General features: G+C 43.6%; 1 protein-coding gene across 3 annotated transcripts in view; it reads left to right on the top strand.

The window, feature by feature from the left end:
- The window catches only part of ATRNL1 (attractin like 1), a 489,225-nt gene that overhangs the window by 117,001 nt on the left and 344,434 nt on the right, over positions 1–27,790 (top strand). For all 3 annotated transcript variants that reach the window (XM_075215604.1, XM_075215603.1, XM_075215602.1), the window contains 5 exons: positions 15,310–15,394; positions 17,206–17,420; positions 18,211–18,329; positions 19,515–19,647; positions 19,946–20,127. In XM_075215604.1, the coding sequence (XP_075071705.1) occupies positions 15,310–15,394; positions 17,206–17,420; positions 18,211–18,329; positions 19,515–19,647; positions 19,946–20,127 (734 nt within the window). The remainder of the gene's footprint in view (positions 1–15,309; positions 15,395–17,205; positions 17,421–18,210; positions 18,330–19,514; positions 19,648–19,945; positions 20,128–27,790) is intronic.

Here is a 27,790-nt window from a genome sequence, read left to right as displayed (position 1 = left end):
GTATTATAGTAGCCATGGTTGGTGGGGGGAGGATGTGGTATTATAGTATCCATGGTGTGGGGGGATGTGGTATTATAGTAGCCATGGTTGGTGTGGGTGGTGATGTGTTATTATAGTAGCCATGGTTGGTGTGGTGGGGATGTGGTATTATAGTAGCCATGGTTGGTGGGGGGGATGTGGTATTATAGTAGCCATGATTGGTGGGGAGATGTGGTATTATAGTAGCCATGGTTGGTGGGGGGGGGATGTGGTATTATAGTAGCCATGGTTGGTGTGGTGGGGATGTGGTATTATAGTAGCCATCGTTGGTGTGGGCGGTGATGTGGTATTATAGTAGCCATGGTTGGTGTGGGGGGATGTGGTATTATAATAGCCATGGTTGGTGTGTTGGGGATGTGGTATTATAGTAGCCATGGTTGGTGGGGGGGGATGTGGTATTATAGTAGCCATGGTTGGTGTGGGGGGATGTGGTTTTATAGTAACCATGGTTGGTGTGGTGGGGATCTGGTATTATAGTAGCCATGGTTGGTGTGGGGGGGGGGGTGTGGTATTATAGTAGCCATGGTTGGTTGTGGGGGGATGTGGTATTATAGTAGCCATGGTTGGTGTGGGGGGATGTGGTATTATAGTAACCATGTTTGTGGGGGGGGATGTGGTATTATAGTAGCCATGGTTGGTGTGAGGGGATGTGGTATTATTGTAACCATGGTTTGTGTGGTGGGGATGTGGTATTATAGTAGCCATGGTTGGTGTGGTGGTGATGTAGTATTATAGTAGCTATGGTTGGTGTGGTGGGGATGTGGTATTATAGTAGCTATGGTTGGTGTGGTGGTGATGTGGTATTATAGTATCCATGGTTGGTGTGGGGGGATGTGGTGTTATAGTAGCCATGGTTGGTGTTGGGGGTGATGTGGTATTATAGTAGCCATGGTTGGTGAGGTGGGGATGTGGTATTATAGTAGCCATGGTTGGTGTGATGGGGATGTGGTATTAAAGTAGCCATGGTTGGTGTGGTGGGGATGTGGACATACTTCTATCCCCCAATTGTAACTTTAGTGTCACCTCCCCTTAGCCCTCCCTTTCGTTTTCCTCCTTTGAAGTCCACTTTGTCTGTCTTTTCTACCCCATGCAACTCCGTGTCTCAGTCATCTACCTCTCCCCTCTCATTTTGCTGCCTGGCTTCCCCAATACCTCTCCTTAGACCTCCCCTTCATCATCCTAGGTGACTTTAACATCCCCATTGACATCACCACAGACCCAACGTCCATCTAACTTTTTGCCCTTTCTTCCTCCTTTGGCCTCTCACATTGAACCTCTTCCCCACCTACTATCTTGGTTGCTCCCTTGACCTTGTCTTCTCCCATCAATATGTCCTTTCTCCCTTCCCACTCTCTGACCAACGTCTCGTTCCTTGGCAAACTTCCATCATTTAAAGTTCAATTTCTCATCCTACAGTTCTGCCCTCTCCCTCGCTAAACAATCACTCTTCAAGTCTCTCATCTCTTCACAGTCCTCCAATCCCCGCTGCCTTTTTGCCACTTTCAAAACACCCCTTTGCCCCCTCATCCTCCCTTCTCATCTTCCATTACTGCCACTCTCCTTGACTCCTTTTTCACTTTCACATTTGAAGCTATCAGACACAAAATCTCCTCCCATCACTCTTCTGCAGCCCCCTACCACTCCACTCTCCTCTCCCTTCAGCCACTACCTCTATGCTCCTTCTATCCCAGTACGGGTAACAAAGTCCGTTCTCTTTAATTATCCTCCACCCTCAACTTGCTCCCTGGATCATATCCCTCTCACTTTCTTCGCTCCCACTCCCTCACTGCCAGCTCACCTCTTCAGTCTGTCTCTCTCTACTCGAATCTTGCCCTTATGCTCCTATTTAACCCATTCTTAACAAACCCAGTCTTGACCCCACCTTATGCTCTAACTACTCTTCTCCCTTTTGCCTCCAAAATATTTGAGCGGCTTGTATACAACCGTCTCAGCAGCTACCTCTCTGACAACTCCCTCCTTAATCTTCTCCAATCTGGCTTCTGCCTCCTCCACTCCATTCCACAGAAACTGCATTGGCCAAAGTCACCAATGATCTTCTCTCAGACAAATCCAGGGGTCACTTCCCTCTGTTTATCCTCCTGGACCTCTCTGCGGCCTTTGAAAGTGTGGATCACCCTCTCCTACTCCACACCCTTCATACCATTTCTGACACCATGCTTTCGTGGTTCACTTTCTACCTCGCCAACCACTCCTTTTCTGTTTCTACCTCTGGTTCCTCCTTCTCCCCATCCATCCTACCCTTAGGAGTCCCACATGGTTCTGTCCTTTGCCCACTGCTTTTTTATCTGTACACTTCCTCACTGGGTGAACTCATCATTTCCTTTGGCCTCCAGTATCATCTCTATGCAGACAGCACTCAACTCTACCTCTTATCTCCTGATCTCTTCCCTTCCCTCCTCTCTCGGGTTTCCAGTTGCCACTCCACCGTCTCCTCCTGGATGTCCTTACTCTTTCTCAAACTTAACATGGCCAAAGCTGAACTCACTGTCTTCCCTCCATCAAGAGTCTCCTCCGCTTCCGACCTCTCTACCCCTGTTGACGACACCACTATCTCCTCTGCTCCACAAATCCGCTGCCTGGGTGTCATTCTTGACTCCTCCGTCTCTTTCACCCCTCACATCCAGTCTGTTGCCCAGTCCTGGTACTTCCAGCTCCACAACATCACCCATCTTCTCACAATATTCCTCCAAAACCCTGCTCTGTATATATCCCTTGCACCCCAGTAGCTGTGCTGAGAGTTGTAGTGTTATTTGTTTAGTCTTGTTGTTTTCCCTCTGTACGGCGCTGCAGACCTATTGTGGTGTCCTATAAATAAAGGATAATAATATTAATAATAATGTGGAATTTTAGTATCCATGTTTTTTATGATATTAAAGAGCCAGAGGAGAGTCTGTAATATTAACATCCACACTCATTACATCCTCCCATTCCCGGTTACAGGACTTTTTCCGGGCTGCACCCACTCTATGGAATTCTCTCCCTCGCACAATAAGACTTTCCTCTAGTCTACAAGCTTTCAAGCGTTCTGTGAAAACCCACCTCTTCAGACAAGCTTATAATATTCCTCAACCACCCTCTTAACCTCACTACACTACCCTATTACCACCTGTTATACAACTACCTCTTGACTAACATTGTTGTGTGACAGGATCATTTAGCTTATGAGTCACTTTTACCTTTGCAGTCTGGCTGGACCGACTGCAAATGTAGCCTTAACCTCATGTGTCAAACTCTCATTGTCCCATAGATTGTAAGCTTGCGAGCAGGGCCTTCTCTCCTCTTTGTCTGTTTTACCCAGTTTGTTTAGTAGTTTATTATGTTTGTCCCCAATTGTAAAGCGCTACGGAATATGTTGGCGCTATATAAATAAATGATGATGATGATTAACAACAATAATAATCATAGTGAGACAAACACAGGGAACAATTTTGGGAGGTGGTTAAATGTTGAGAATGAATTCAAGCCTCAGTTACGGATCTTTTTCCAGTTATGTCTCATGATTATTAGGGGGGTATTGAATTGTCCGCAAGTTTTATTTTCCCCTCAGCGTTAAAAAAAAAATCTCACGTGGGTTTTTAACTGCAATACCGACCGTTGTTAGTTAGCGCAGCGCGAAAACTTGTGCAGTTCAACATTGTGTTTGCGAGTTTTTAGGGGAGTGAAGGGGAGTTTTAACGCGGTCATGTATATCATAAAAAAAAGGTTTTGTATACATTTTCATACATTAGATTGCATTACACATTGATAAATATCTACATTAAAAACATATATAAATATAATTAATTTGTGGGGTTTTTTTATGTTTATTTTATTTCATTATTTTTTCACAAGAAAATCAACTTTTACACGTTAGGCATTAGTTATAAAAATAAGTTTAACTTTTTTTTCACATTATTACATGATTTCAAATACTTGTCAGAGGTTTTTTTTTTAAACACACCCCAAGGAGGTGCGAGATAAAACAGCATATTTGCCTGTTTAACACGCCGCGTTAAAAAACAATGGAATAGCTTTTAACGCGGCTGCCTCTCGCACATCCTCTACTTTCAATAGACCGTCTACTGGAGCGCGAGAGGACCGTTTCATGAAAAAAAACTCAGCGTTAAAAAATGAAATTGAATCGCGGGTAAAGTTAACCCGCTCGAAAAATGATAAAAAACAGCGTTAAAATAACTTAACGCTATAAAAAAAAATAACTCGCTGACAATTGAACACCCCACCTTAAAATTAGATTTTGACATCCCCCACACTGGACCTCTTTAAAGAAAAAATGTTCTTTGCCATGAAAATGGACTGGTTGGAAGCCTCCCTCCAAAAAACAAAATACACAGGGAGATTTTTTGACACTTGGGAGAGCTTTGTGTTGGCACTTTGTCAGTCCCGCTGAGAGAACAAATACAAAAATGTTTTCAACACACCCTTTGGTACGAAACTAGAATATTCATGCAAGACCCACCTATCTTTCTGGACTAGGGGAGTGCTTGTGTTGCCCCGGTCTCTCCAGGCTTTTGTATCTTATGTGTGATATCATATTTATAGTTCACTTCAGTAACTCACAGATGACGACTTTCCTCATACTATGTGTCGTGGTTCATGATTATTAAGTATAAACATATCTTTGTTCTAATTTATTTACTGATGTGTACATGTTTGACATTCTTCAATAAAGAAATATAAAAAAAAAAAAAATTAGATTTTGATTTTAACGTTTACTCTATTCTGACTACACAATAAATTAAGGAATATTTGGAATTAACAGGATGGAATATTATGTCGAAATGTGTATACCCTCTGACCAACATTGTCACACACAGCCCACTCAATACTTTTACCTTTGCGTTCTAGCTGGTGCATTGTGCAATATGATGTAGCACATGCCCTTGTGTATCAAACTCCCATTGTCCTATAGATTGTAAGCTGTGAGCAGGGTTCTCTTACCTCTCTGTCTGTCTGTATTACCCAGTATTGTCTTATTAATGTTTGTTCCCAATTGTAAAGCGCTACGGAAGTTGCTGGCGCTATATAAATAAATGATGATGATGATAATGCACTCCTAACTGTCACAAGATTGCAAAGATGGCTGAAGAGTTTTTTGACCCTCTGTCCTATAATGTTTGTATTACCCCTACCACAGTATGAATTATTAGATGGGTTAATAGTTTTAGTTTGATGGGGAGCAGAGCTGGGAACGTGCGGCAGCTGCTGTGATACATTATTGGGTGTTATACGTGTATCTAGAAGCACAGCTTGCGGTCAGTATAACAGAGATAGATATATATATATACTACACATCTCTACATTGCTGTGTGTACAGCATGGACTATGCTCCGAGCTGTAATGTCAGTGATTTCTCCCCACCATCCCCTTACAGCTACTATTAGGCTCACATTGATTTCTCTCCCTCGTTTCTGTATCATCGATGGCTTAATTGCTGAGGCAGACGTGACGCCTGGATACGGGATGGAGACGACTCTGGTAATCAATCGAGTGTTCATGTTTCAAAGTCCGAGCTGAACACGGCAGTCAATGTAAGAGATAGACTAGTCAGTCAGTTACTTCCCTGACGAGCTGCGCGGCTCTGCACACCGGCCATTCTCACCCAGACAGGTGTTTGGACGCCACGGGCGGCGAGACGCAGGTTACAGACTCTTCTCCTGCATTTTAGATGGTAATTTTGCTCCAGGTCCACTGAGACTAAAAGCAACTTACAGATACCCAGCCACGTTTAGGACAAACATCTAGTCGTGTCCCAGGATGCAGCCACGCACATTTTTACTGGATTCAAGTGTAACATGATCATTTACTTGCTGCTATGACCTTTGTGAACCAAGTCTGATGGTTGTTTTAGAGACAATGAGCACAAAGGGATGTTTGACCTAATTTTCAATGTGGTACAAGTTCTTTCTTGATTAAACCTGACCAATATCTGAAAGTGGAAAGCCAGCAGAATATATATACATTTTTTATGAGAATATGGCTGTTAGGTGGCGCTATCTGTTGGTATATATGGAAAGTGTGAACTTAGCAAAAGAAGTAATTTAGCAGTTCCTCTTATGTTAATACGTTTTATAGAAGGAAAGATAAGCTCTGCACCAGTGAGGGGCAACGTGAAGTAGCTGAAGGGCGGCATGTGCGTTGTGGAAGAAGGGAGCGCACAATGCACTCTCTCCTGCTCCGGTGGTGCCGTGTTACCTCCTTACACTGATCAGAGGAGGTGATGTGACGCGAAAGTCTTCCCGCTTATAATTGCTCCCCTCGATGAAATCATAGAATTTAAAACTACCTTTATCGTTCCCTGTCCTCTGCATTCATCATCATCATCATTAACATTTATTGATATTTGGGGACAAACACAGTAATAAACAAACTGGGTAAAACAGACAAAGAGGTGAGAAGACCCTGCTGTAATCTTACTATCTCTGGGACAATAGGACTTGGATACATGAGGTTAAGTCTACATATTGCATTCTGGTCCAGCCAGATTGCAAAGGTAAAAAAAAACAAGAAGGGATTAGTAGGCTTTATACTCCTGTCACGCAGCAATATTTATCAGAGGGTTGTTGCCTTGTGTGGATTGTGTAACAGATGGTAATAGAGTAACCGAGGTTGATTAAGATGGTGGTTGAGGAATATTATAAGCTTGCCTGAAGAGGTGGGTTTTCAGAGAATGCTTGTAAGTTTGTAGACCAGAGGAAAGTCTTATTGTGCGAGGAAGGGAATTCCACACAGTGGTGCAAACTTTGGGCACAGGGATTTGCACGCAGCCATTCCAGAGCTATCCCTACTTTAGAGGCAGATTTGGTATGTCCCGAATGTCCTTATATCTCCCTGTCTGAGCCCCTGTCCCTGACCCTATATCTCCTTGTCTGAGCCCCTGTCCCTGACCCTATGTCTCCTTGTCTGAGCCCCTGTCCCTGACCCTATGTCTCCTTGTCTGAGCCCCTGTCCCTGACCCTATATCTCCTTGTCTGAGCACCTGTCCCTGACCCTATATCTCCGTGTCTGAGCCCCATATCCCTGACCCTATATCTCTTTGTCTGAGCCCCTGTCCCTGACCCTATATCTCCTTGTCTGAGCCCCTGTCCCTGACCCTATATCTCCTTGTCTGAGCCCCTGTCCCTGACCCTATATCTCCTTGTTTCAGCCCCTGTCCCTGACCCTATGTCTCCTTGTCTGAGCCCCTGTCCCTGACCCTATATCTCCTTGTCTGAGGCCCTGTCCCTGACCCTATGTCTCCTTGTCTGAGCCCCTGACCCTATATCTCCTTGTCTGAGCCCCTGTCCCTGACCCTATATCTCCTTGTCTGAGCCCCTCGTTGCTGCCCCTTTTCTTCTCCTCGATCCCCTCCTGCTGCTTATTTGACCTTTTCCACTTGGACGATGAAGGAACATTTGATGGCAGATATTATCCATCCCGTGTTGCTTGGCATTCAGAGAGTGATTGCAGTGAAATATAAGCATTGCTGTGTGATCCTATTGAGCAGATTGCCAGGTTCATTTATTTTTTCCTGCTAGAGCCATCTGTTAAAATGAAATAACCTGAGCCAGTGAATTATTCCTTTTTACGGCGGGGGAGTAACGGGGCAACTCGGTGACTTGAGATCTCTTCCTTTGCCCTTGGCAGAGTGACACCGTGTATGGAGCGCACTTATTGCTGCTACACAGTAGATGCAGAACTGAGCACTGTATACAGTTACAGCGGTTTCTCCTGTATACCAATAACTGTAAATGTAATGCAGATAATTCAGATGGAGGGACCTTTAGTGCAAACTTGCTCTAGATAGTGTTGGGTTAACTAGGGCAATAAGTACGCTGGACGGACTCTATAGGGTCGCACTGTATATATTTACAGCTGTGCCCCATCAATCAAAGTGTCTGCAGAAATAATAATTAACAGCGTGTAAAAGAGGCAGACTGGCAGCGAATTATCTGCGGGAGGCAGAGAGGCAGCTGCCGCAGGGGATTAGGTCTATGTACTTTTCAGCACTTAAGTGATAAAAACCACAGTACGTAGCCTGGGGCCACAATTAGCTGCTTATCAATGCAGAAAAATCATTGCAGCCTGGGAACGTACTGATCCATCCCGGATCCCCTCTGCGTGTGGACATTGCTCCGAATATGGGACGGAGGACACGCATGTAACACGTCACCTGCTTACTGCTAATGGATGGTGAACAGCTTGGAGAACAGGATGATATACACGGGTGTCACCTGTCATCAGGGGTTTACAGCTGACATTAAATGTGTCCACATGGAGCTTGTGTGTTAGAGAGGACATTGTCACGTTAATATTATCACTATCCTATACTTATATAGTGCCAACATAGTACGTAGCGCTGTACATTGAGGGACTTATCACACAAATAAATAACATTTAATGACATGAAAAGGAGGATATATAGTTGTAAATAATGACAGTGGTCTTCTTATAATCGGTGAGTTGTGATGTCACTAAATATTAGTTACTTTTATTTCTTATAAGAAATGATAACATACTGCCCCCTATACATGATAAAGGTCTCCTCTGTGGTCTTTGCCCCCAGTCTGTGGCCTATATGTGTAATTAGTATCAGACGGAACGTTATCTCATACATATCAGACAACACTGTATCTAAACATGTCTGTGGTATAATAATTATATAAATATGTAATAGAAAATATAGATGTAATATAAGTACAGTGATCTAAAACTTTTAATTTTCTCAAAGATATTTTGAAAATTATATATACTAACTACACTCGCTCGTAGTTGTTTTATTACTATTTCTCAGAAATATCCTTATATTTGTCAGTTGATACTAATGCGCCCGTATCCCTGAAAAAATAAATGTAGGAGTCTTCAGCTTTACAATGGTAACAGATTGATTAAACTGCATCTGAAACTGTAATCGCTGAAGCACTTTCTTATAATAATGGTATTTTAATGAAGGCAAAACACTTATTTATAGACCGTTTCTATAGTATAAAAGCCAGTGATTTCAAAGTGCAAAGAATTGAATGAATTGCGATTGTGAATATTCACAGAATAATAGCCTTTGATGAAAGATAATTGTATCTTCAAAGACTAACAATCCTTTGATGTCCAGAGAGTCAGGAGAGCAAGGGAAGATTATCTCTGAAATCTTAAATACTGTTCTGTTGCCAATGGGATATTTTATTAATAAACGCTGTGCCGAGTTCCAGCGCTGTTACCCTGCGTCAAAGGCCATTACCCAGAGTGTTTTACTGGTGTGTCAGCCTCAGTAATAGGGACCTGTTCCCCGTGTATAATATAATAGGGGCTTTGTGCTTTGTAGTATATAGACCTGTCTACCTGCAAACAGTATATTGTGGTCAGTGATCTCACAGATTATTAGTGTCATCTATGTGATACAATTATCAGCTGTTACTGTTCCTTCATTTATGCTGCAGGAAGAGCCCTTTATATTGGATACAATGTATTATTTTATCAAGCTTACCTTTACCAAATAATTATGCTCATATTAATCATGTTGTTGGTTTTAGTGATGCATTATTTATTTTTTTAAAAAAGTAGACTTACCTGACCCCATTCATTAGGAGAGTTAGAAGAGGGTTCCTACACTCCTAAAATATTTAGCTTTTTCTTAGGGGAGTTGGTTTGTTTAATACATGAAACTGCATAGAACGCTAGACTTTGTTTTCCGGATAACCTCTAGGTGGCGCTGTTATATCGATGTTAGACAATGTGCAATAAACTACATAGGATTTACAGGCCAACAAGCGGCCAATGTACTAAACTCTATTGCACTTCTATAAAGCAATTCCTGGGATACATATAGAACAGGGGTCAGGGAACTTTTTTACCTTTTACCCCCAAATATATTTAGATACGCCGACGTTACCCCCTTGATTTGAAAGGAAAGAAATCATATATATTATTAATTATTGGAATTCAAAATTTTATTGAATCTATTCAAAATTTCTTTGAAAGCTTCAACTTCAAAACTTCAGCTTTTGGAGAAATGATGTTGCTTCATTTTTGATACGAGAGCATCAATATTAGGGCATTTTGATGTCAGAGCAATTTGGATACAGTCTTCAGCGTACAATCGATTTCTCTGCTCTGTTTTTATGTTCGTTAGAGGGAAAATCCTTGTTCGCAAAGGTTGGTTGTTGCAAAAGGCAGCAACTTTTTTGCCTCCTCATGTGCAATTTTGAATGCCTTTGCAGCTGTTGACATCCAAAAATATGACAGATCTGCTTTGTTTTCAAATGCAATACGTGCTTCATTATTGCATCGAAGCTCAAGAAGTGCCTCTGCCAACCCTTGAGGCTCTTCTGGTACAACAGCAATTTCACATTTAAAAGGGTCTACAATCCAACTGACGGCATGTGAATCTGCAGTATTACCCCCAGGAATTTCATTTTTACCCCATTTGGGGTAATTTACCCCTGTTCCCTGACCACTGATATAGAACTACATTGTTGGCAGGAGCACTAAGTTTTGTACGGCTGTTTTTCTAATTGAGGGTTATTTAAAATTTCTTTAAGCTTACTTTTTCTCCAAAATATAATAGAACCTTGCAATATATTTACTTAGAAAATGCATTTTTTTTTTTTTGCTTTGCTTAGTATTTTAATTGATTTCAGTACTGTCTTCCAGTATGAATTCATACACATCTATGGTTATACCAGTGTTTTAATAATTGGGAATGTATTTTTCAAAATGGAAATACGACCCTATATAAAAAGACCCTTTCACTCTTGTGTTACCCCTCTGACATAATGTCTGTGCAAATCATAATAATCCACATGAACACAGATAATTATCTTGGCATAAGGATTCAACTCTGCAGAGTCTTCTGTGTGAGAAAGTTTATTAGGCTGGGTACACACTATACAGGATTTCTCCTGGTGCAATATCCTTAACGATGAAAATGGCTAAATACCCAATACTATCTTGTTTAACCTGAAGGTGTCCCGAGTCATTATCTGGCCTCTAGTGTTTGGGGGCAATAATTATCATCACCATTTATTTATATAGCGCCACTAATTCCGCAGCGCTGTACAGAGAACAAACACATCAGTCCCTGCCCCATTGGAGCTTACAGTCTAAATTCCCTAACACACACAGACACACACACACACAGACTAGTGTCAATTTGATAGCAGCCAATTAACCTACTAGTATGTTTTTGGAGTGTGGGAGGAAACCGCAGCACCCGGAGGAAACCCATGCAAACACAGGGAGAACATACAAACTCCTCACAGATAACGCCATGGTCGGGAATTGAACTCATGACCCCAGTGCTGTAAGGCAGAAGTGCTAACCACTTAGCCACCGTGCTGCCCCAATAATTCCTCCCCACCCCCAGAAGGACAATATATAATATAATGGCAGTATAATTTGTACCCCTCACTCTCCTTCTCCATCCTGCAGGTAACACACGGGGAGATATATCCAGCTACACATACGGCTGTGAGTTTCTCAGTCACGTTGGTGGTTTTATTCTCTATTTTGGGCATTGGGTAGATGCAATCTCCTCAGACTCCTGTCAGTAGCAGTTCTGGGACATTACAGCAATGATTACATGCATCATATCACATCTGCTACCCATCAGTGCAGCCCAAACCGAAAAACAGGTTTATAAAATGGGACATTCTGGCAGCTCAGGTAGCGGAACTTTGCAGCGTGAACGTTTGGACTCTGTAATACCACTTTCTATGGGCCATTTATTGCCGCATCGCCCTAAAAAGAAAATTATGTTCTCGAAAAGTTTTGTTATTTGAAAGAGTCTCAAAGAGGAATGAGAATCTGGTAACTTGCTGCCTGAGATTCGGCGACGTCTCTCCGGGGATCTGACATTCGTTGCCGGATCCGTTTATGTCACGTTAGATCATAATTTATGGTTTGGCAACAAATTTTAAAAGAGATTCCCACGTACAATGACAATTTCAAATAACTTTTTAATTTTTTTTCCAAATAGGTTTGTAACAAAATTGCCCTTAGAAGACTCATCTCCATCTCAGATAAGGAGACAATTGGCGCCATAGAAATGGTGCTGTCGCGCTGCTTCTATTACCATTCTGTCATTGGATGTTTCAGCACTAATTTCCTGCACTTGTATTGGGCAGAAACATAATTTTATTCCAGACTGTTCTTGTAACAACAAAAATCATTTAAAAAGCAGAGTAACCCGACACATTTTATTTCTATTGGCGCCCGGCCAGCCCTCCGCCTGGTGCCCCCGCGGTGTGATGGGTCCGGTATTCCTCTAGCACAGCTCCAGCCGATAGTTATCGAGTCGTCAGACGAGATAAGAGAGCGGTCTGTTAGTAATGTATATCTCCCTCTCTATATACAGCGCCCGCTTGAAGAGAGCTGCCAGTTTGACAAATAACATCAGCCGGCTAGAAATTATTACATCTCCCATCTGCGAGGCTTCTTATCTGGAGAACCAGCTTCTTATAATGGTTTTATAGCGCTGCTTCCCGCCCTTTACAAATAATTTTATACATGGGAGGATCAGACAGAACGTGATCTCCTCGTGTAGATTAGATGGAAGATTTATCTCATTCCCCTCATCTCTCCGTATAGCTGGCAGTGACTGATTCCTCCAGGGCAGTAATACTCACACTCCGTATACCACATATAGAGCCGTCACTGCCATCCACATGCACTAATAAAAGTCAGGACAATTCATTAAACACTAAAAATCCTGCAGATAGCGGAGCATATATTGTGCAAATCTAGTACCCCCTTTTAGCTGGCTAAATTACATCACAGGGGATACGGATTTCATGTACGGGGGTTGGAGCTGGAGGGTGGGGATGGGACGAGAGTCTGGAATATATAGAAAGATTTTCTAACTTTGACCCATGGAGAAATTTCCAGCGTTCATGAAAGTTGTAACTGTGACACATTAAACAGGGATGAGACGCCGGGAATCAGGCAGTGAGGACACCGTGATGGACCGGTTCACGGTTCTTGGTCCTAGTGCATCACATGAAATCACAGGACACGCATTGGGTCGTGGGGAGGAGATGGAGATGCACAGGCAGTGTATCTTCATTCTCGGTACACATTGTGGTCAGTGGTCAGCATGGAAACATCAGCTTCTAGGACAGATATCCCTAATTTCCAAATTCCTTGCTGTTCCCCAAAACTGCAAACCAGTCACTGAAATCTGTGGAGCTTCAGTCTTCTGTGCGCATCCCTTCCCCATTCTAGGATGATGTAAGATAGGGAAGCTCCACCCCCCATGTAAAGTATTAGACGTCAGCTTGCCTCGCTCCTATAATGATGGACAAAGAGGCCTAATTATAATTAAAGGGACGTTGTTCTTCTAAATTTGTCCATTGTGGCTGATATTGAAGTTTTTCTGCTCATGTTATAAATAACTTTATTCTGCACATTATTGTGTTAGTTATTATCCATTCTGTGTATGGACACAATTTAATTTCACTTCAATTAATTGCACATGGGAATTTGTATTTAGGCACATTGAGTCCGATTCATTAAGGAGAACAAAGCAAAAAAAAGGAGTAAATTTGCACCTTAGCAAAACCATGTTGCATTGGAGGGGGAGGTAAATTTAAAATGTGGGGACAGATTTATATTTGGGGTAGGACATGTCCTAGATCAACTTTAAATGTCAGAGTACAAATAAAGCTATCAAGTATTTGTGTGTTACATGAAAAATCAGACAATATATAAGTAAACACAACATTTTGACATCCAGGTATACACCGTTATCTACAATATATCAAATTATTTTTCGGGTTTTACACCCACTTGAGTTTTTTACTTTTTATGTCAATTAGGTCACCCATGGTGCTGTTATGTTCTATGCAATTTCTTTCTATAATTGGGAAAATAATATGAAATCTTTTATTTGCTTTGCTCTCTTTAGTGACTCAGGCCCTTAATCTCTACTTTCTGACGTCAAGGATAGAAATGTACACAATGGTATTACACAATCGTGTGCTTAAAATGTCACTAAAGAGCAGTGTTTGCTGATGATCTAAGTACATTATAAGGGGTCATTTAAACTTGTGACAGAGATCCGTGCGGTACCTACTATGTGTTCTACGAGGAGTTCAGGCAATTATACAGAATAATGGACTGTTCTTTAAGGCGAGACATGTTGTCCAGAATTTGTTTTGTTTTGATCTGCTACCGTTCATGTTGATCATTGCAATCCATGGATAATAATCTTATCTCAGCAGAGCAACCAATATGACTGCTCCCATTCATAATAAATACAATTATAAGTAGTAGTGTTCAGAAGGGAACATAGACGGTTTGGAAAGTGTCCTAATTATGACATTTGAAAAACAAAACAAACAAAAAAAATAGGAATTCTGCCTAAAATAAGCAGGTGAAGACTCAAAAAATGCCATTTGACAGATATGTTGAGCTTAACTGATCACAGTTGCATCTGTAACCAAGGTAACATTCTGTGCCTCTGCTGTTTCCACGGCTACAGGTGTTGCTAAAGAAGGCTGGCAAGAGTGAGTCTACAACTGCCGATTTCAGGCAGAAGTCCCATTTCAAGAATGAGGAGTTACTCCATTAAGTTATGATACCAATCTTAATTGCACAACACTCATAAATGATTAAAATGCCTGATTAAAATCATTAAGTGACTGTTACATCCTCAGCCATTGTGGAACTACAAATCCCAGGATGCTGAGGTTGCATATCTTAGTTTCTGCTGCTTATTTCCTCACTGATTTTCATTGTTTATGCCCGGAGATTTATTGCTGTAACATTCATGTGGTTCAAGTCAAAACTACAACAAATTAGTTTGGATATAAAGTATTAGCTCCCTGCCCCATTACATACATCTGAGGTCCCACATCTTTAGGACAATGTCCTGGTGAGATTTGATGCAGGACAAAGAGCTGAGACTGCAGTCATCACCATCAAGTGACATCACTAGCCCCACCAGTGTGTGTGAATCAACCAAACCCCACTGTGCAGTTCTGCAAAGCAAGTCTGTCAATCTGTCAGTCATTCTTTGTCAGTTCTGCTAGAGAAGGACCTTCTCTTTCCTCCAATATTCCAATCTGTGGGCTCCAGACACTCTGAGAAGGAAGCATGGCCCCCTCACAATGTGGGTGTGGCCACACCCCAGGGGTGTGCCTATCACTTCTGCCATGCTGCTGTCAGCACAGTACCTCAGAAACGTTTTACATTGTGCAGTGATCATTAATGTGTATTATGCTCTTGTTTTACTGTTCATCATTGTTATACAATATGTTCGTTCATCTTGTTTCCTTGTAGCATGCGATGACTGGAAGGTCCTGCAGAAGCCCAGTCTGCACCGCAGTGTGAACCGGTTTGGCCACTCTGCGATCGTCAGTAACGGGTAAGAACACGGATGTTACATGGACCTGGGATTGATCTGTGGTGTATTAACCTCCTCGAGTCCGTGTTAAAAATCATAAATATCACTCATCTCTATTTGATGAATACAGAGATATCCGAGATAACACATATTATAAGGATATAGTTCCCCATGGAATGGGGAAATCACAGCACACAGCATGTCTGTAAGGAAGGAGGACAGTGACACACTAGAGGGTGGGGACTATTGATCACTAGAGGGTGGGGACTAGTCTTTATCACTAGAGGGCGGGGTCTAGTATTAATCACTAGAGGGTGGGGTCTAGTATTGATCACTAGAGAGCGGGGTCTAGTATTGATCACTAGAAGGTGGGGTCTAGTAATGATCACTAGAGGGCGGGGTCTAGTATTGATCACTAGAGGGCTGGGTCTAGTAATGATCACTAGAGGGCGGGGTCTAGTATTGATCACTAGAGGGCTGGGTCTAGTATTGATTACTAGAAGGTGGGGTCTAGTAATGATCACTAGAGGGGGGGGGGTCTAGTATTGATCACTAGAGGGTTGGGTCTAGATAAATGAGTCTAGTATTGATCACTAGAGGGCAGGGTCTAGTATTGATCATTAGAGGGCAGGATCTAGTATTGATCACTAGAAGGTGGGGTCTAGTATTGATCACTAGATGGTGGGGTCTAGTATTGATCATTAGAGGGCGGGGTCTAGTATTGATCACTAGAGGGCTGGGTCTAGTATTGATCATTAGAGGGCTGGGTCTAGTATTGATCACTAGAGGGCGGGGTCTAGTACTGATCACTAGAGGGTGGGGTCTAGTATTGATTACTAGAGGTTGGGGTCTAGTATTGATCACTAGAGGTTGGGGTCTAGTATTGATCACTAGAGGTTGGGGTCTAGTATTGATCACTAGAGGGCTGGGTCTAGTATTGATCACTAGAGGGCGGGGTCTAGTATTGATCACTAGAGGGTTGGGTCTAGTATTGATCACTAGAGGGCTGGGTCTAGTATTGATCACTAGAGGGCTGGGTCTAGTATTGATCACTAGATGGCGGGGTCTAGTATTGATCACTAGAGGTTGGGGTCTAGTATTGATCACTAGAGGTTGGGGTCTAGTATTGATCACTAGAGGGCTGGGTCTAGTATTGATCACTAGAGGGCGGGGTCTAGTATTGATCACTAGAGGGCTGGGTCTAGTATTGATCACTAGAGGGCTGGGTCTAGTATTGATCACTAGAGGGTTGGGTCTAGTATTGATCACTAGAGGGTGGGGTCTAGTATTGATCACTAGAGGGTGGGGTCTAGTATTGATCACTAGAGGGCTGGGTCTAGTATTGATCACTAGAGGGTGGGGTCTAGTATTGATCACTAGAGGTTGGGGTCTAGTATTGATCACTAGAGGGCGGGGTCTAGTATTGATCACCAGAGGGTGGGGTCTAGTATTGATCACTAGAGGGTGGGGTCTAGTATTGATCACTAGAGGGCTGGGTCTAGTATTGATCACTAGAGGGTGGGGTCTAGTATTGATCACTAGAGGTTGGGGTCTAGTATTGATCACTAGAGGGCGGGGTCTAGTATTGATCACCAGAGGGTGGGGTCTAGTATTGATCACTAGAGGGCGGGGTCTAGTATTGATCACCAGAGGGTGGGGTCTAGTATTGATCACTAGAGGGCTGGGTCTAGTATTGATCACTAGAGGGCGAGGACTAGTATTTATTCTGTGTTTCCAGCCCTCTGCCTCTCTATGTCTGTACCTGATCTTGGTGAAACGCGTTATATTAGTGTGAGAGAGAGACCACTCTGTGTAACTGTGTTTTCTGCCAGGTCCATGTATATATTTGGAGGATTCTCCAGCGTACTTCTTAATGACATCCTGGTGTATAAACCTCCGAGCTGCGATGCGTTTCACACTCAGGAACTGTGCACTGGCGCAGTACAGGGCATCAGCTGTCTGTGGGACCGCAGCCACTGTGTGTCATGGGAGACCGCGCACACCAGCAGCAGCAGCCTGCTCCGGGCACATTGTCCCAACAAATCCGGTAAGAGGGGCCCGTTGCCATACTACATAGACGTATTACTCTATATTATTATACCTATATCACAGCTATAGAAGTAAGATGTCGTCTGTTTTAGACCTAATTGGGCACAAATTTCAGCATCTATGGGCAAAACAAGTCTCTAAAACAAACACAACTGTGGGCACCGTTGTCCAGTGTTCAGCTAGTTGGGAGCAGAACAGACAACGTACAGTACATTCAGCATCCCCTGTGCCCAGTAATGTGAGATCACTGCTGTCTGACCTCAAAGGGAGAAACTGCAGAATATAATGTCAATTTTATCTGGAATAGAAGAGCTGGGAAAGCAATAATTATAGTAACAGAGAGAACACACAATATACACATTTATATATACACACTCCGCACGAGCCGTCAGAAAACTACTATATCCTGAAAATATATATATACTGTGACGTAATTACCTGGGGTGCACTGAGCAGAAACAAGGGAAACAAACTCATTAGTTGCAGTAATTGATGTACAATAAAAGTGTCCTTGGAATCAGTGGGTGCTTCTCCTCCAGTGTGGATTTCAGGCATCAAATTTTAATCATTTATATTATTGAATTGTAAAATGTATTAAATTGTGCAACACTTTTTACGCTCTTTTTCTATTTTATTTTGTATATATTCTTTTAAATGCTGTCTTAGACGTGGAGATCTGATTCTGTCCAATCGCTAGCTGACATCTCCCCTCTCCTTGTGTATGATGAATAATAAGAGTTGTATCTGTCTAAGTGTGATAAGATAACCTGTCATGTTCCTTCCCCCAGCGCCAGCAGACGACAGATGCTATAAAAACACCGACTGCGCCAGCTGTAGCGCCAACACCAACGGCTGCCAGTGGTGTGATGACAAGAAGTGTATGTCGCTGACCAGCAACTGCAGTGTGGTGAGAATCCAGCTCATTGTCCTGTCATAATCCATCCGCCCCTGTGGGAGGGACTTTACATCCTTGTGTTATAGACAGGAAGGGGGGGGGGTAACAACACAGTGTCTTATTGTGAGGGGCGTATTGAGTAAAAATCCCAAAATAATTAGAGGTTACCCATCGTTCACACACAAGAGGGAATCAATATTCATGACAATGCAGCAGTTCACTATGAACCAGTGACATCACTGAGAGTGCAGCCTATCCAGTCACTAGGAGTCAGTGACATCACTGAGAGTGCAGCCTATCCAGTCACTAGGAACCAGTGACATCACTGAGAGTGCAGCCTATCCAGTCACTAGGAACCAGTGACATCACTGAGAGTGCAGCCTATCCAGTCACTAGGAACCAGTGACATCACTGAGAATGCAGCCTATCCATTCACTAGGAACCAGTGACATCACTGAGAGTGCAGCCTATCCAGTCACTAGGAACCAGTGACATCACTGAGAATGGAGCCTATCCAGTCACTAGGAGCCAGTGACATCACTGAGAGTGCAGCCAATCCAGTCACTAGGAACCAGTGACATCACTGAGAGTGCAGCCTATCCAGTCACTAGGAGCCAGTGACATCACTGAGAGTGCAGCCTATCCAGTCACTAGGAACCAGTGACATCACTGAGATTGCAGCCTATCCAGTCACTAGGAACCAGTGACATCACTGAGAGTGCAGCCTATCCAGTCACTAGGAACCAGTGACATCACTGAGAGTGCAGCCTATTCAGTCACTAGGAACCAGTGACATCACTGAGAGTGCAGCCTATCCATTCACTAGGAGCCAGTGACATCACTGAGAGTGCAGCCTATCTATTCACTAGGAACCAGTGACATCACTGAGAATGCAGCCTATCCAGTCACTAGGAACCAGTGACATCACTGAGAGTGCAGCCTATCCAGTCACTAGGAACCAGTGACATCACTGAGAATGCATTAAAAATGTTTATTCCCACCTTATTGTTTATAACGGTTCTGTGTACTATTAATGTTACAGTTAGGTGAATATGATGTCTAGTTGTGGTCTGTGGTATAGTGTTGAGATAGATTCCCCCCCCCCCCATATAGGATCTGTAATAATAGCAGTTACATGTGTACGCTGTAACTTATTGTAACACTGTTTGTGGTTTCCTCTGTATTGATGTTTTGCAGTCTGTGAAGAATTACACCAAGTGTTATGTTAGAAACGAGCAGATCTGTAACAAGCTGACCAGCTGTAAGAGCTGTTCCCTCAACCTAAACTGCCAGTGGGACCAGCGGCAGCAGGAGTGCCAGGCCTTGCCGGGTATGAGTCTGATCTCGGGTCATTCATATGTATGTGCCCCACCCCTCACACATGTTGCCCCCCAGATTTCTCCATCTGTTTTCTTCATTCCCTATTCTCTCCTCATTACCTATTCTGTTATGTTAGTATCCACATAGTGGAATTACCTGCTTATTTGTGACATTTATCCTCTATATCTCCCTCATGCTCTTCTCAGTGCTCCTCTCAGTGCTCCTCTCAATGCTCCTCTCAGTGAACCCAGTGAGGCTGATACACCGAACAGAGGAGAAATTTCATGATGTCTGTTTTTGTATCGTAGCCCATTTATGCGGAGAAGGGTGGAGCCACGTGGGTGACGCCTGTCTGCGTATCAACTCCAGCCGGGACAGCTACGACAATGCCAGGGTATATTGCCACAATCTTAGCGGCAGCCTCGCCTCCCTCACCAGCTCCAAAGAAGTGGACTTTGTCCTGGATGAGATGCAGAAGTATACAGTGCAGGTAACTGATCGTATCACCGACTGCTTGTGTCATCGTGATCATATTACACCCTGATTGTCTCACTGTGATCGTGTCACACCCTGATTGTCTCACTGTGATCGTGTCACACCCTGATTGTCTCACAGTGATTGTATCACATACTGATTGTCTCACAGTGATCCTATCACACCCTGATTGTCTCACAGTGATCGTGTCACACCCTGATTGTCTCACAGTGATTGTATCACACCCTGATTGTCTCACAGTGATCTTATCACACCCTGATTGTCTCACAGTAATCTTATCACACACTGATTGTCTCACAGTGATCTTATCACACACTGATTGTCTCACAGTGATCTTATCACACCCTGATTGTCTCACAGTGATCGTATCACACCCTGATTGTCTCACTGTGATCGTGTCACACACTAATTGTCTCACAATGATCTTATCACACACTGATTGTCTCACAGTGATCTAATCACACCCTGATTGTCTCACAGTAATCTTATCACACACTGATTGTCTCACAGTGATCTTATCACACCCTGATTGTCTCACAGTGATCTAATCACACCCTGATTGTCTCACAGTGATTGTATCACACCCTGATTGTCTCACAGTGATCTTATCACACCCTGATTGTCTCACAGTGATCGTATCACACACTGATTGTCTCACAGTGATCTTATCACACCATGATTGTCTCACAGTGATCTAATCACACCCTGATTGTCTCACTGTGATTGTATCACACCCTGATTGTCTCACAGTGATCCTATCGCACACTGATTGTCTCACAGTGATTGTATCACACACTGATTGTCTCACAGTGATTGTATCACACCCTGATTGTCTCACAGTGATTGTATCACACCCTGATTGTCTCACAGTGATTGTATCACACACCGAATGTCTCACAGTGATCTTATCACACCCTGATTGTCTCACAGTGATCTAATCACACCCTGATTGTCTCACAGTGATTGTATCACACCCTGATTGTCTCACAGTGATTGTATCACACCCTGATTGTCTCACTGTGATTGTATCACACCCTGATTGTCTCACAGTGATCTAATCACACCCTGATTGTCTCACAGTGATCGTATCACACACTGATTGTCTCACAGTGATCGTATCGCACCCTGATTGTCTCACAGTGATTGTATCACACCCTGATTGTCTCACAGTGATCGTGTCACACCCTGATTGTCTCACAGTGATTGTATCACACCCTGATTGTCTCACTGTGATTGTATCACACCCTGATTGTCTCACAGTGATCTAATCACACACTGATTGTCTCACAGTGATCTAATCACACCCTGATTGTCTCACAGTGATCTAATCACACCCTGATTGTCTCACAATGATCTTATCACACCCTGATTGTCTCACAGTGATTGTATCACACCATGATTGTCTCACAGTGATTGTATCACACCCTGATTGTCTCACAATGATCCTATCACACACTGATTGTCTCACAGTGATCGTATCACACCCTGATTGTCTCACAGTGATCTAATCTTACCCTGATTGTCTCTCAGTGATCTTATCACACACTGATTGTCTCACAGTGATCTAATCACACCCTGATTGTCTCACAGTGATTGTATCACACCCTGATTGTCTCACAATGATCCTATCACACACTGATTGTCTCACAGTGATCTAATCACACCCTGATTGTCTCACAGTGATCTAATCACACCCTGATTGTCTCACAATGATCCTATCACACACTGATTGTCTCACAGTGATCCTATCACACCCTGATTGTCTCACAGTGATCCTATCACACACTGATTGTCTCACAGTGATTGTATCACACCCTGATTGTCTCACAGTGATTGTATCACACCCTGATTGTCTCACAGTGATTGTATCACACCCTGATTGTCTCACAGTGATTGTATCACACCCTGATTGTCTCACAATGATCTAATCACACCCTGATTGTCTCACAATGATCTAATCACACCCTGATTGTCTCACAATGATCTAATCACACCCTGATTGTCTCACAGTGATCTTATCGCACACTGATTGTCTCACAGTGATTGTATCACACCCTGATTGTCTCACAGTGATCTTATCACACCCTGATTGTCTCACAGTGATCTAATCACACCCTGATTGTCTCTCAGTGATCTTATCACACCCTGATTGTCTCACAGTGATCTAATCACACCCTGATTGTCTCACAGTGATCTTACTGCCCCGGTAGTGACACTTTATCACACTTTCCGGTGACACCAGGATGAGAGTTGTGCAGTGAGCACTTGTTAAGCTTGGACAGTTTACAGCAGTGTTTCCCAAACCCAGTCCTCAGGGACCCTTACAGGGCAGGTTTTCCATATCTCCTTGCTGGAGCACAGGTGTAATCATTACTGTCTGATACATTGTAACAGATCCACAGGTGGTATAATGATATCACTTGTGGAAAACCTGCCCTGTTAGGGGGCCCTGAAGACTGGGTTTGGGAATCGCTGGTTTAGAGCATACTTACCTACTTTCTTCAGCTCCCTTCCGGGAGCCAGCCAGTGGAGGGGGGCGTGAAGGGGCGGGGTGGCCGAAATCGCGTCATATCGGCCCCGCCCCCTGTGACGTCATGACGCAAATTGCGTCATTTGACAGCGGGGGCGGGGCCAAACGCCGCGATTCACCGGGAATCGCGGCGTTTGGGATCTAATTCTGCCCACTTCACTAGGAAGTGGGGCACTTCCTAGTGAAGTGGGCAGAATTCGGGAGATTGCCACACTCGCCCGGGAGTCCGGGAGACTCTCACAAAATGCGGGAGTCTCCCGGACATTCCGGGAGAGTTGGCAAGTATGGTTTAGAGCATCACACAGACCTCTCTATATTGTGAGCATTATTTACATGGCCCAACCAGAAATATAGGTTATTGTTTCTTTTTGACTAAAGTACACTTTTTCATTTTGTTTTTCATTTTGTGATAATTTGCATGTAATTGAGGGCCTGATTCATTAAGGAACATAAGTCCATTTACGTTGTGCATTTTGCGTTGTTTACTCTGCGCAAACACGAATCCATAACAGACGCCGGAGAACACAATACACAGCCATATGTAAATGACGCTTCCTATGATATCATGGGGAGAATGGGGGGGGGGGGGGAGGTGTATAGTCACGTAGTCAGTGTACAGTGAGGGCATGCCAGACGGCAGTGCACGCAGCAGCGTCCATCCAACCTATGGGCATCTCTCTCTCTCTCTCTCTCTCTCTCTCTCTCTCTCTCTCTATATATATATATATATATATATATATAATATATAATGTAATGTGATAGTGTTACAATGTAGCAGTATAAGAGGTGGCAGTATGACATACCCCGTATACCCCCCACTTCCACCACTGACTCCATCACCAGCACCTATTGGAGAGCATTACTCTGAGCTGATAGAGGGGGAGACTGATTCTATAACACCAATCCCAATAACACTCATGTGTGCCTGCTGTCACGTGACAAGTGTATGTGTGATGTCAGCGTGATGATGTCATTAGCCCTGATGATGAATAACACCGCTTAGTGGTTGTATTACAGGTTTATTTTGTCGCATGGACATTAATGTAACAGACTCTGTCTCCTCTCTCCTCGTCTAATCAGTCATAGTCTGCGTTCTTACACAGACATTAGAGGGGCAGGGTAATCACATGTACAGACTATTAATCTGTGCCTCATGCCTCAGTGACAGTCCATAGCTCCCAGTGACTTTATATCTCGAATATTGGTCCAGCCTCCGCTGTGTAATTAGTTCATTGTCCACCTGGACGTCTGGAATGGACATCAAGTCGCCTATTACAGTAATCTCCTTTATCTTCCATCCTCCATGGTGTGAGCATGATGGGAAGAGAGAGACGTTAGACACAAGGATTCTGTGTGACACAATGTATCCATCAGACGTGTTGGTCTCCTGCACTCAGTGATTCCACAACGTGACCATTGTCTGTTGGAGGAGGAGAACTACAGATTGAAGATCTTCCCTTCTCCCATTACTAACGCCGCAGCTCCGGCTCAACCTGTCACTATAAATTATTTATCAAACTCATCTGTTGTGGTAATCTGGTCGGACGCTCTCTTGGCCCCCAGAACTATGACTGCGAGTGAGGAGCAGATGAGGGCTGGTATCGGCCGGGGATGTTCCATAATACTCACTTTACAACCGCAACAAATGTTCATCATTATCTGCAGCCTCAAACTGTGACTGAGACAAATTAACGGGATTATTCAGACTCAGGAAATGGTCTATGTGGTGTGTGACTGACAGGCCGCCTCTGAACCCTCCGTCTGGACAGAGGGGCGACCGCCCAGAGATGGGAGGATGCGGGGTGAGAGGGTGTCTGCTCTCTGGGCACCGCATGTTTTGTAGAGTGCACGTACAGACAGATATCATTATGTGCATTCAGTGTCAGTAGAGCAGGATTTCATATTATTTTCCCAGTTATAGAGAGAAACTACATAGAACACAACAGCACCGTGGGTGACCTAACTCAGCCTAAAGTAGGTGTAAGACCCCAAAAATAGATTGATACATTGTGGATAACAGTTTATTCCTGGATGTCACTATGGGCCTAATTTATCAGAAGAAAGCAAATAATAGGAGTAAATCTTGGACAAACCATGTTACAATGCAAGGGGTGCACGTTAGTTTATTATTTTGCACATAAGATAAATACTGTCTGACTTTTCATGTAGCTCACACATACATGATGGCTTTATTCTTACACTGAAATATAAAGTTGATCTAGGGCATGCCCTACCCCAGCTATAAATCTGTCCCCACATTTTAAATTTACCTCCCCCTCCAATGCAACATGGTTTGCCAAGGTGCAAAGTTACTTGCTTTCCTTAATGAATCAGGCCCTACTTCTTTCTCACACATCCTATCTTGTTCTCCCTTTCTCTAGTTCTGTCTCTCCCTCTCTCACACACACATAGACTCAACCTCTCTCTGCCTCTTTCTCTTTCTGTATCTCTTTCTTCTCTGTCTCCTTCCCTTCCTCTCTTCCTCCCTGTGTGTCTCTCTCTTTCTCATCCTTCTTCTTCTCTCTCTTTATTTCTATGTCTGTTCCCCACTCTCTCTTTCTGCGTTTCTGCTTCTTTATTTTTCTCACATTTTCTCTCTTTGTCTCTCATTCCTCTTCTCTCTCTCTCTCTCTCTGTCTCTGCCACTCTCTTTCTCTCTCATACACTCTCTTTGTTCCTCTCTCTTCCATTATATGTCTCTCTTTTTGACTCTCTTTCTTCCTCTGTCTTTCTATCTTTCTCTCTGCTCCACTCTCTTCTCTCTGCTTCTCTCTCTCTTTCCCTACCTCCCTCTTTCTCTCTCACACACTCTCTGCCTCTCTCTCTCTTTTTCTTTAGATGTCTCTCTTTCTATCTCTCCCTCTGCCTCTCTTTCTCTCTCTCACTCTGCCTCTCTCTCACCCTCTTTCTCCCTCTCTCTCTCTCTCTCTCTCTCTCTCACCCTCTTTCTTCCTCTCTCTCTTTCTCTCTCCCTCTGCCTCTCTCTCTCTCTCTCTCACCCTCTTTCTTCCTCTCTCTCTTTCTCCCTCTGCCTCTCTCTCTCTCTCACCCTCTTTCTCCCTCTCTCTCTCACCCTCTTTCTCCCTCTCTCACCCTCTTTCTCCCTCTCTCTCTTTCTCTCTCCCTCTGCCTCTCTCTCTCTCTCTCACCCTCTTTCTTCCTCTCTCTCTTTCTCTCTCCCTCTGCCTCTCTCTCTCTCTCTCACCCTCTTTCTCCCTCTCTCTCTCTCACCCTCTTTCTCCCTCTTTCTCCCTCTCTCTCTCACCCTCTCTCTCCCTCTCTCTCTCACCCTCTTTCTCCCTCTCTCTCTCTCTCTCTCTCTCACCCTCTTTCTCCCTCTCTCTCTTTCTCTCTCCCTCTGCCTCTCTCTCTCTCTCTCACCCTCTTTCTTCCTCTCTCTCTTTCTCTCTCCCTCTGCCTCTCTCTCTCTCTCTCTCTCTCTCTCTCACCCTCTTTCTCTCTCTCTCTCTCACCCTCTTTCTTCCTCTCTCTCTCTTTCTCTCTCCCTCTGCCTCTCTCTCTCTCTCTCTCTCTCTCTCTCCCGGCCTCTCTGTCTTAATAATATACCAACTAGACAATTTTAGACATTAAAGCACTATGGAATCTGCTGGCGCTATGTCAATAAATGTTGATGATAATGTTTCTTGGGTCTTCCAGCTAGAGACAGAGCCGCAGTCAGTAGAATGTGTCGGCAGCTCACAGGAAGGGTTAATCTGCGCCGTTTCTGTATGAGACGCACGGAAATGCTGTAAAATCCTCATAATCCCGCTGAAACGTTCCCCATCCTTTTCTTTCATTACCCTGTCAGGGCAGATTTTATGCTTTGCATTAAAGTATTGTGCTTTAGACACTGCGTACAAGGTCAGTACAATAGAGAGAGATGAATATTGGAGGATTCCTGGGGCTTTACGGCAGACAAAACAATGTATTTGTGTACCAGAGAGGCTTTTTTAATGTGGATCAAAGCTCCTAAAAATATGTCTGTATATAAATATATGTTGTCAGTGAGAACGTCCTGCTTCCCGCTGTCTGGTACATAGGACACAGTGTGACACAAACATACAGCAGCTTTATAAATGTTCAAGACAAAAAAAGGTTGTTTTGCGGCATAATTCAGCATTCTGGGAATGAAATCTCGGGTAACATGACATTAAATAGAACATTTTCAGAATGTGATGTACGTACGGAGAGCTGGTGAATGTGCCCCTTCAGTTCAAAGCGTAAATCGTTTTTCCAGTGATCTTCTTTTACCGCCGCCCTTAGATTGTGGCGGTACCGTCTTGATCTTTGTTAAATGGGCCAATGTCATGGTGAATCCTATCGCCATGGGATAAATATGCCCCTCTGAGCGGTATCTTAGCCCCGGAGGTCAGTGGTTACACACCCCGCCACACTACCAATATACGCTCTACGAATAGCGTGGGCCACATTCATATTATTATTACCATTTATTTATATAGCGCCACTACTTCCGCAGCGCTGTACAGAGAACTCACTCACATCAGTCCCTGCCCTATTGGAGCTTACAGTCTAAATTCCCCAACACACACACACACACACACACACACACACACACACAGACACACACATACAGACACACACAGACACACACACACACACACACACAGTCTAGGGTCAATTTGTTAGCAGTCAATTAACCTACCAGTATGTTTTTGGAGTGTGGGAGGAAACCGGAGCACCCGGAGGAAACCCACGCAAACACGGGGAGAACATACAAACTCCTCACAGATAAGTCCATGGTCGAGAATCAAACTCATGAACCCAGTGCTGTGAGGCAGAAGTGCTAACCACTGAGCCACCGTACTGTATGTATTCAAAACCCTGACCCTGTTCTGTGCTGTATGAAGCATTTAGTTGTGCAGTTGGTAAATACTGATGGGATAAAAATCTCTACAGACAAATCTTCAATCCTGGGACATTCCCTGGATATTAGGGAGAATTGGAGATGTGCATTTTACCTCCCAATATATTGATTGTGAGAAGGTGTAAACAGACAATTTTCTCAATGTTGGAAGATATGGCTCATTAAATCTCATGTTTATTTGTGCTGTTACCTATAGCAACCAGCGTCTCTACGGGTTACAGCAGGGGGCGCTCTCGATCTGGG

The sequence above is a fragment of the Mixophyes fleayi genome, chromosome 6 (genome assembly GCF_038048845.1).
Source record: "Mixophyes fleayi isolate aMixFle1 chromosome 6, aMixFle1.hap1, whole genome shotgun sequence".
NCBI classification, from domain to species: domain Eukaryota; kingdom Metazoa; phylum Chordata; class Amphibia; order Anura; family Limnodynastidae; genus Mixophyes; species Mixophyes fleayi.
Note: the sequence above shows the minus strand (reverse complement) of the source record. Positions and strands in the feature narration are given on the sequence as shown.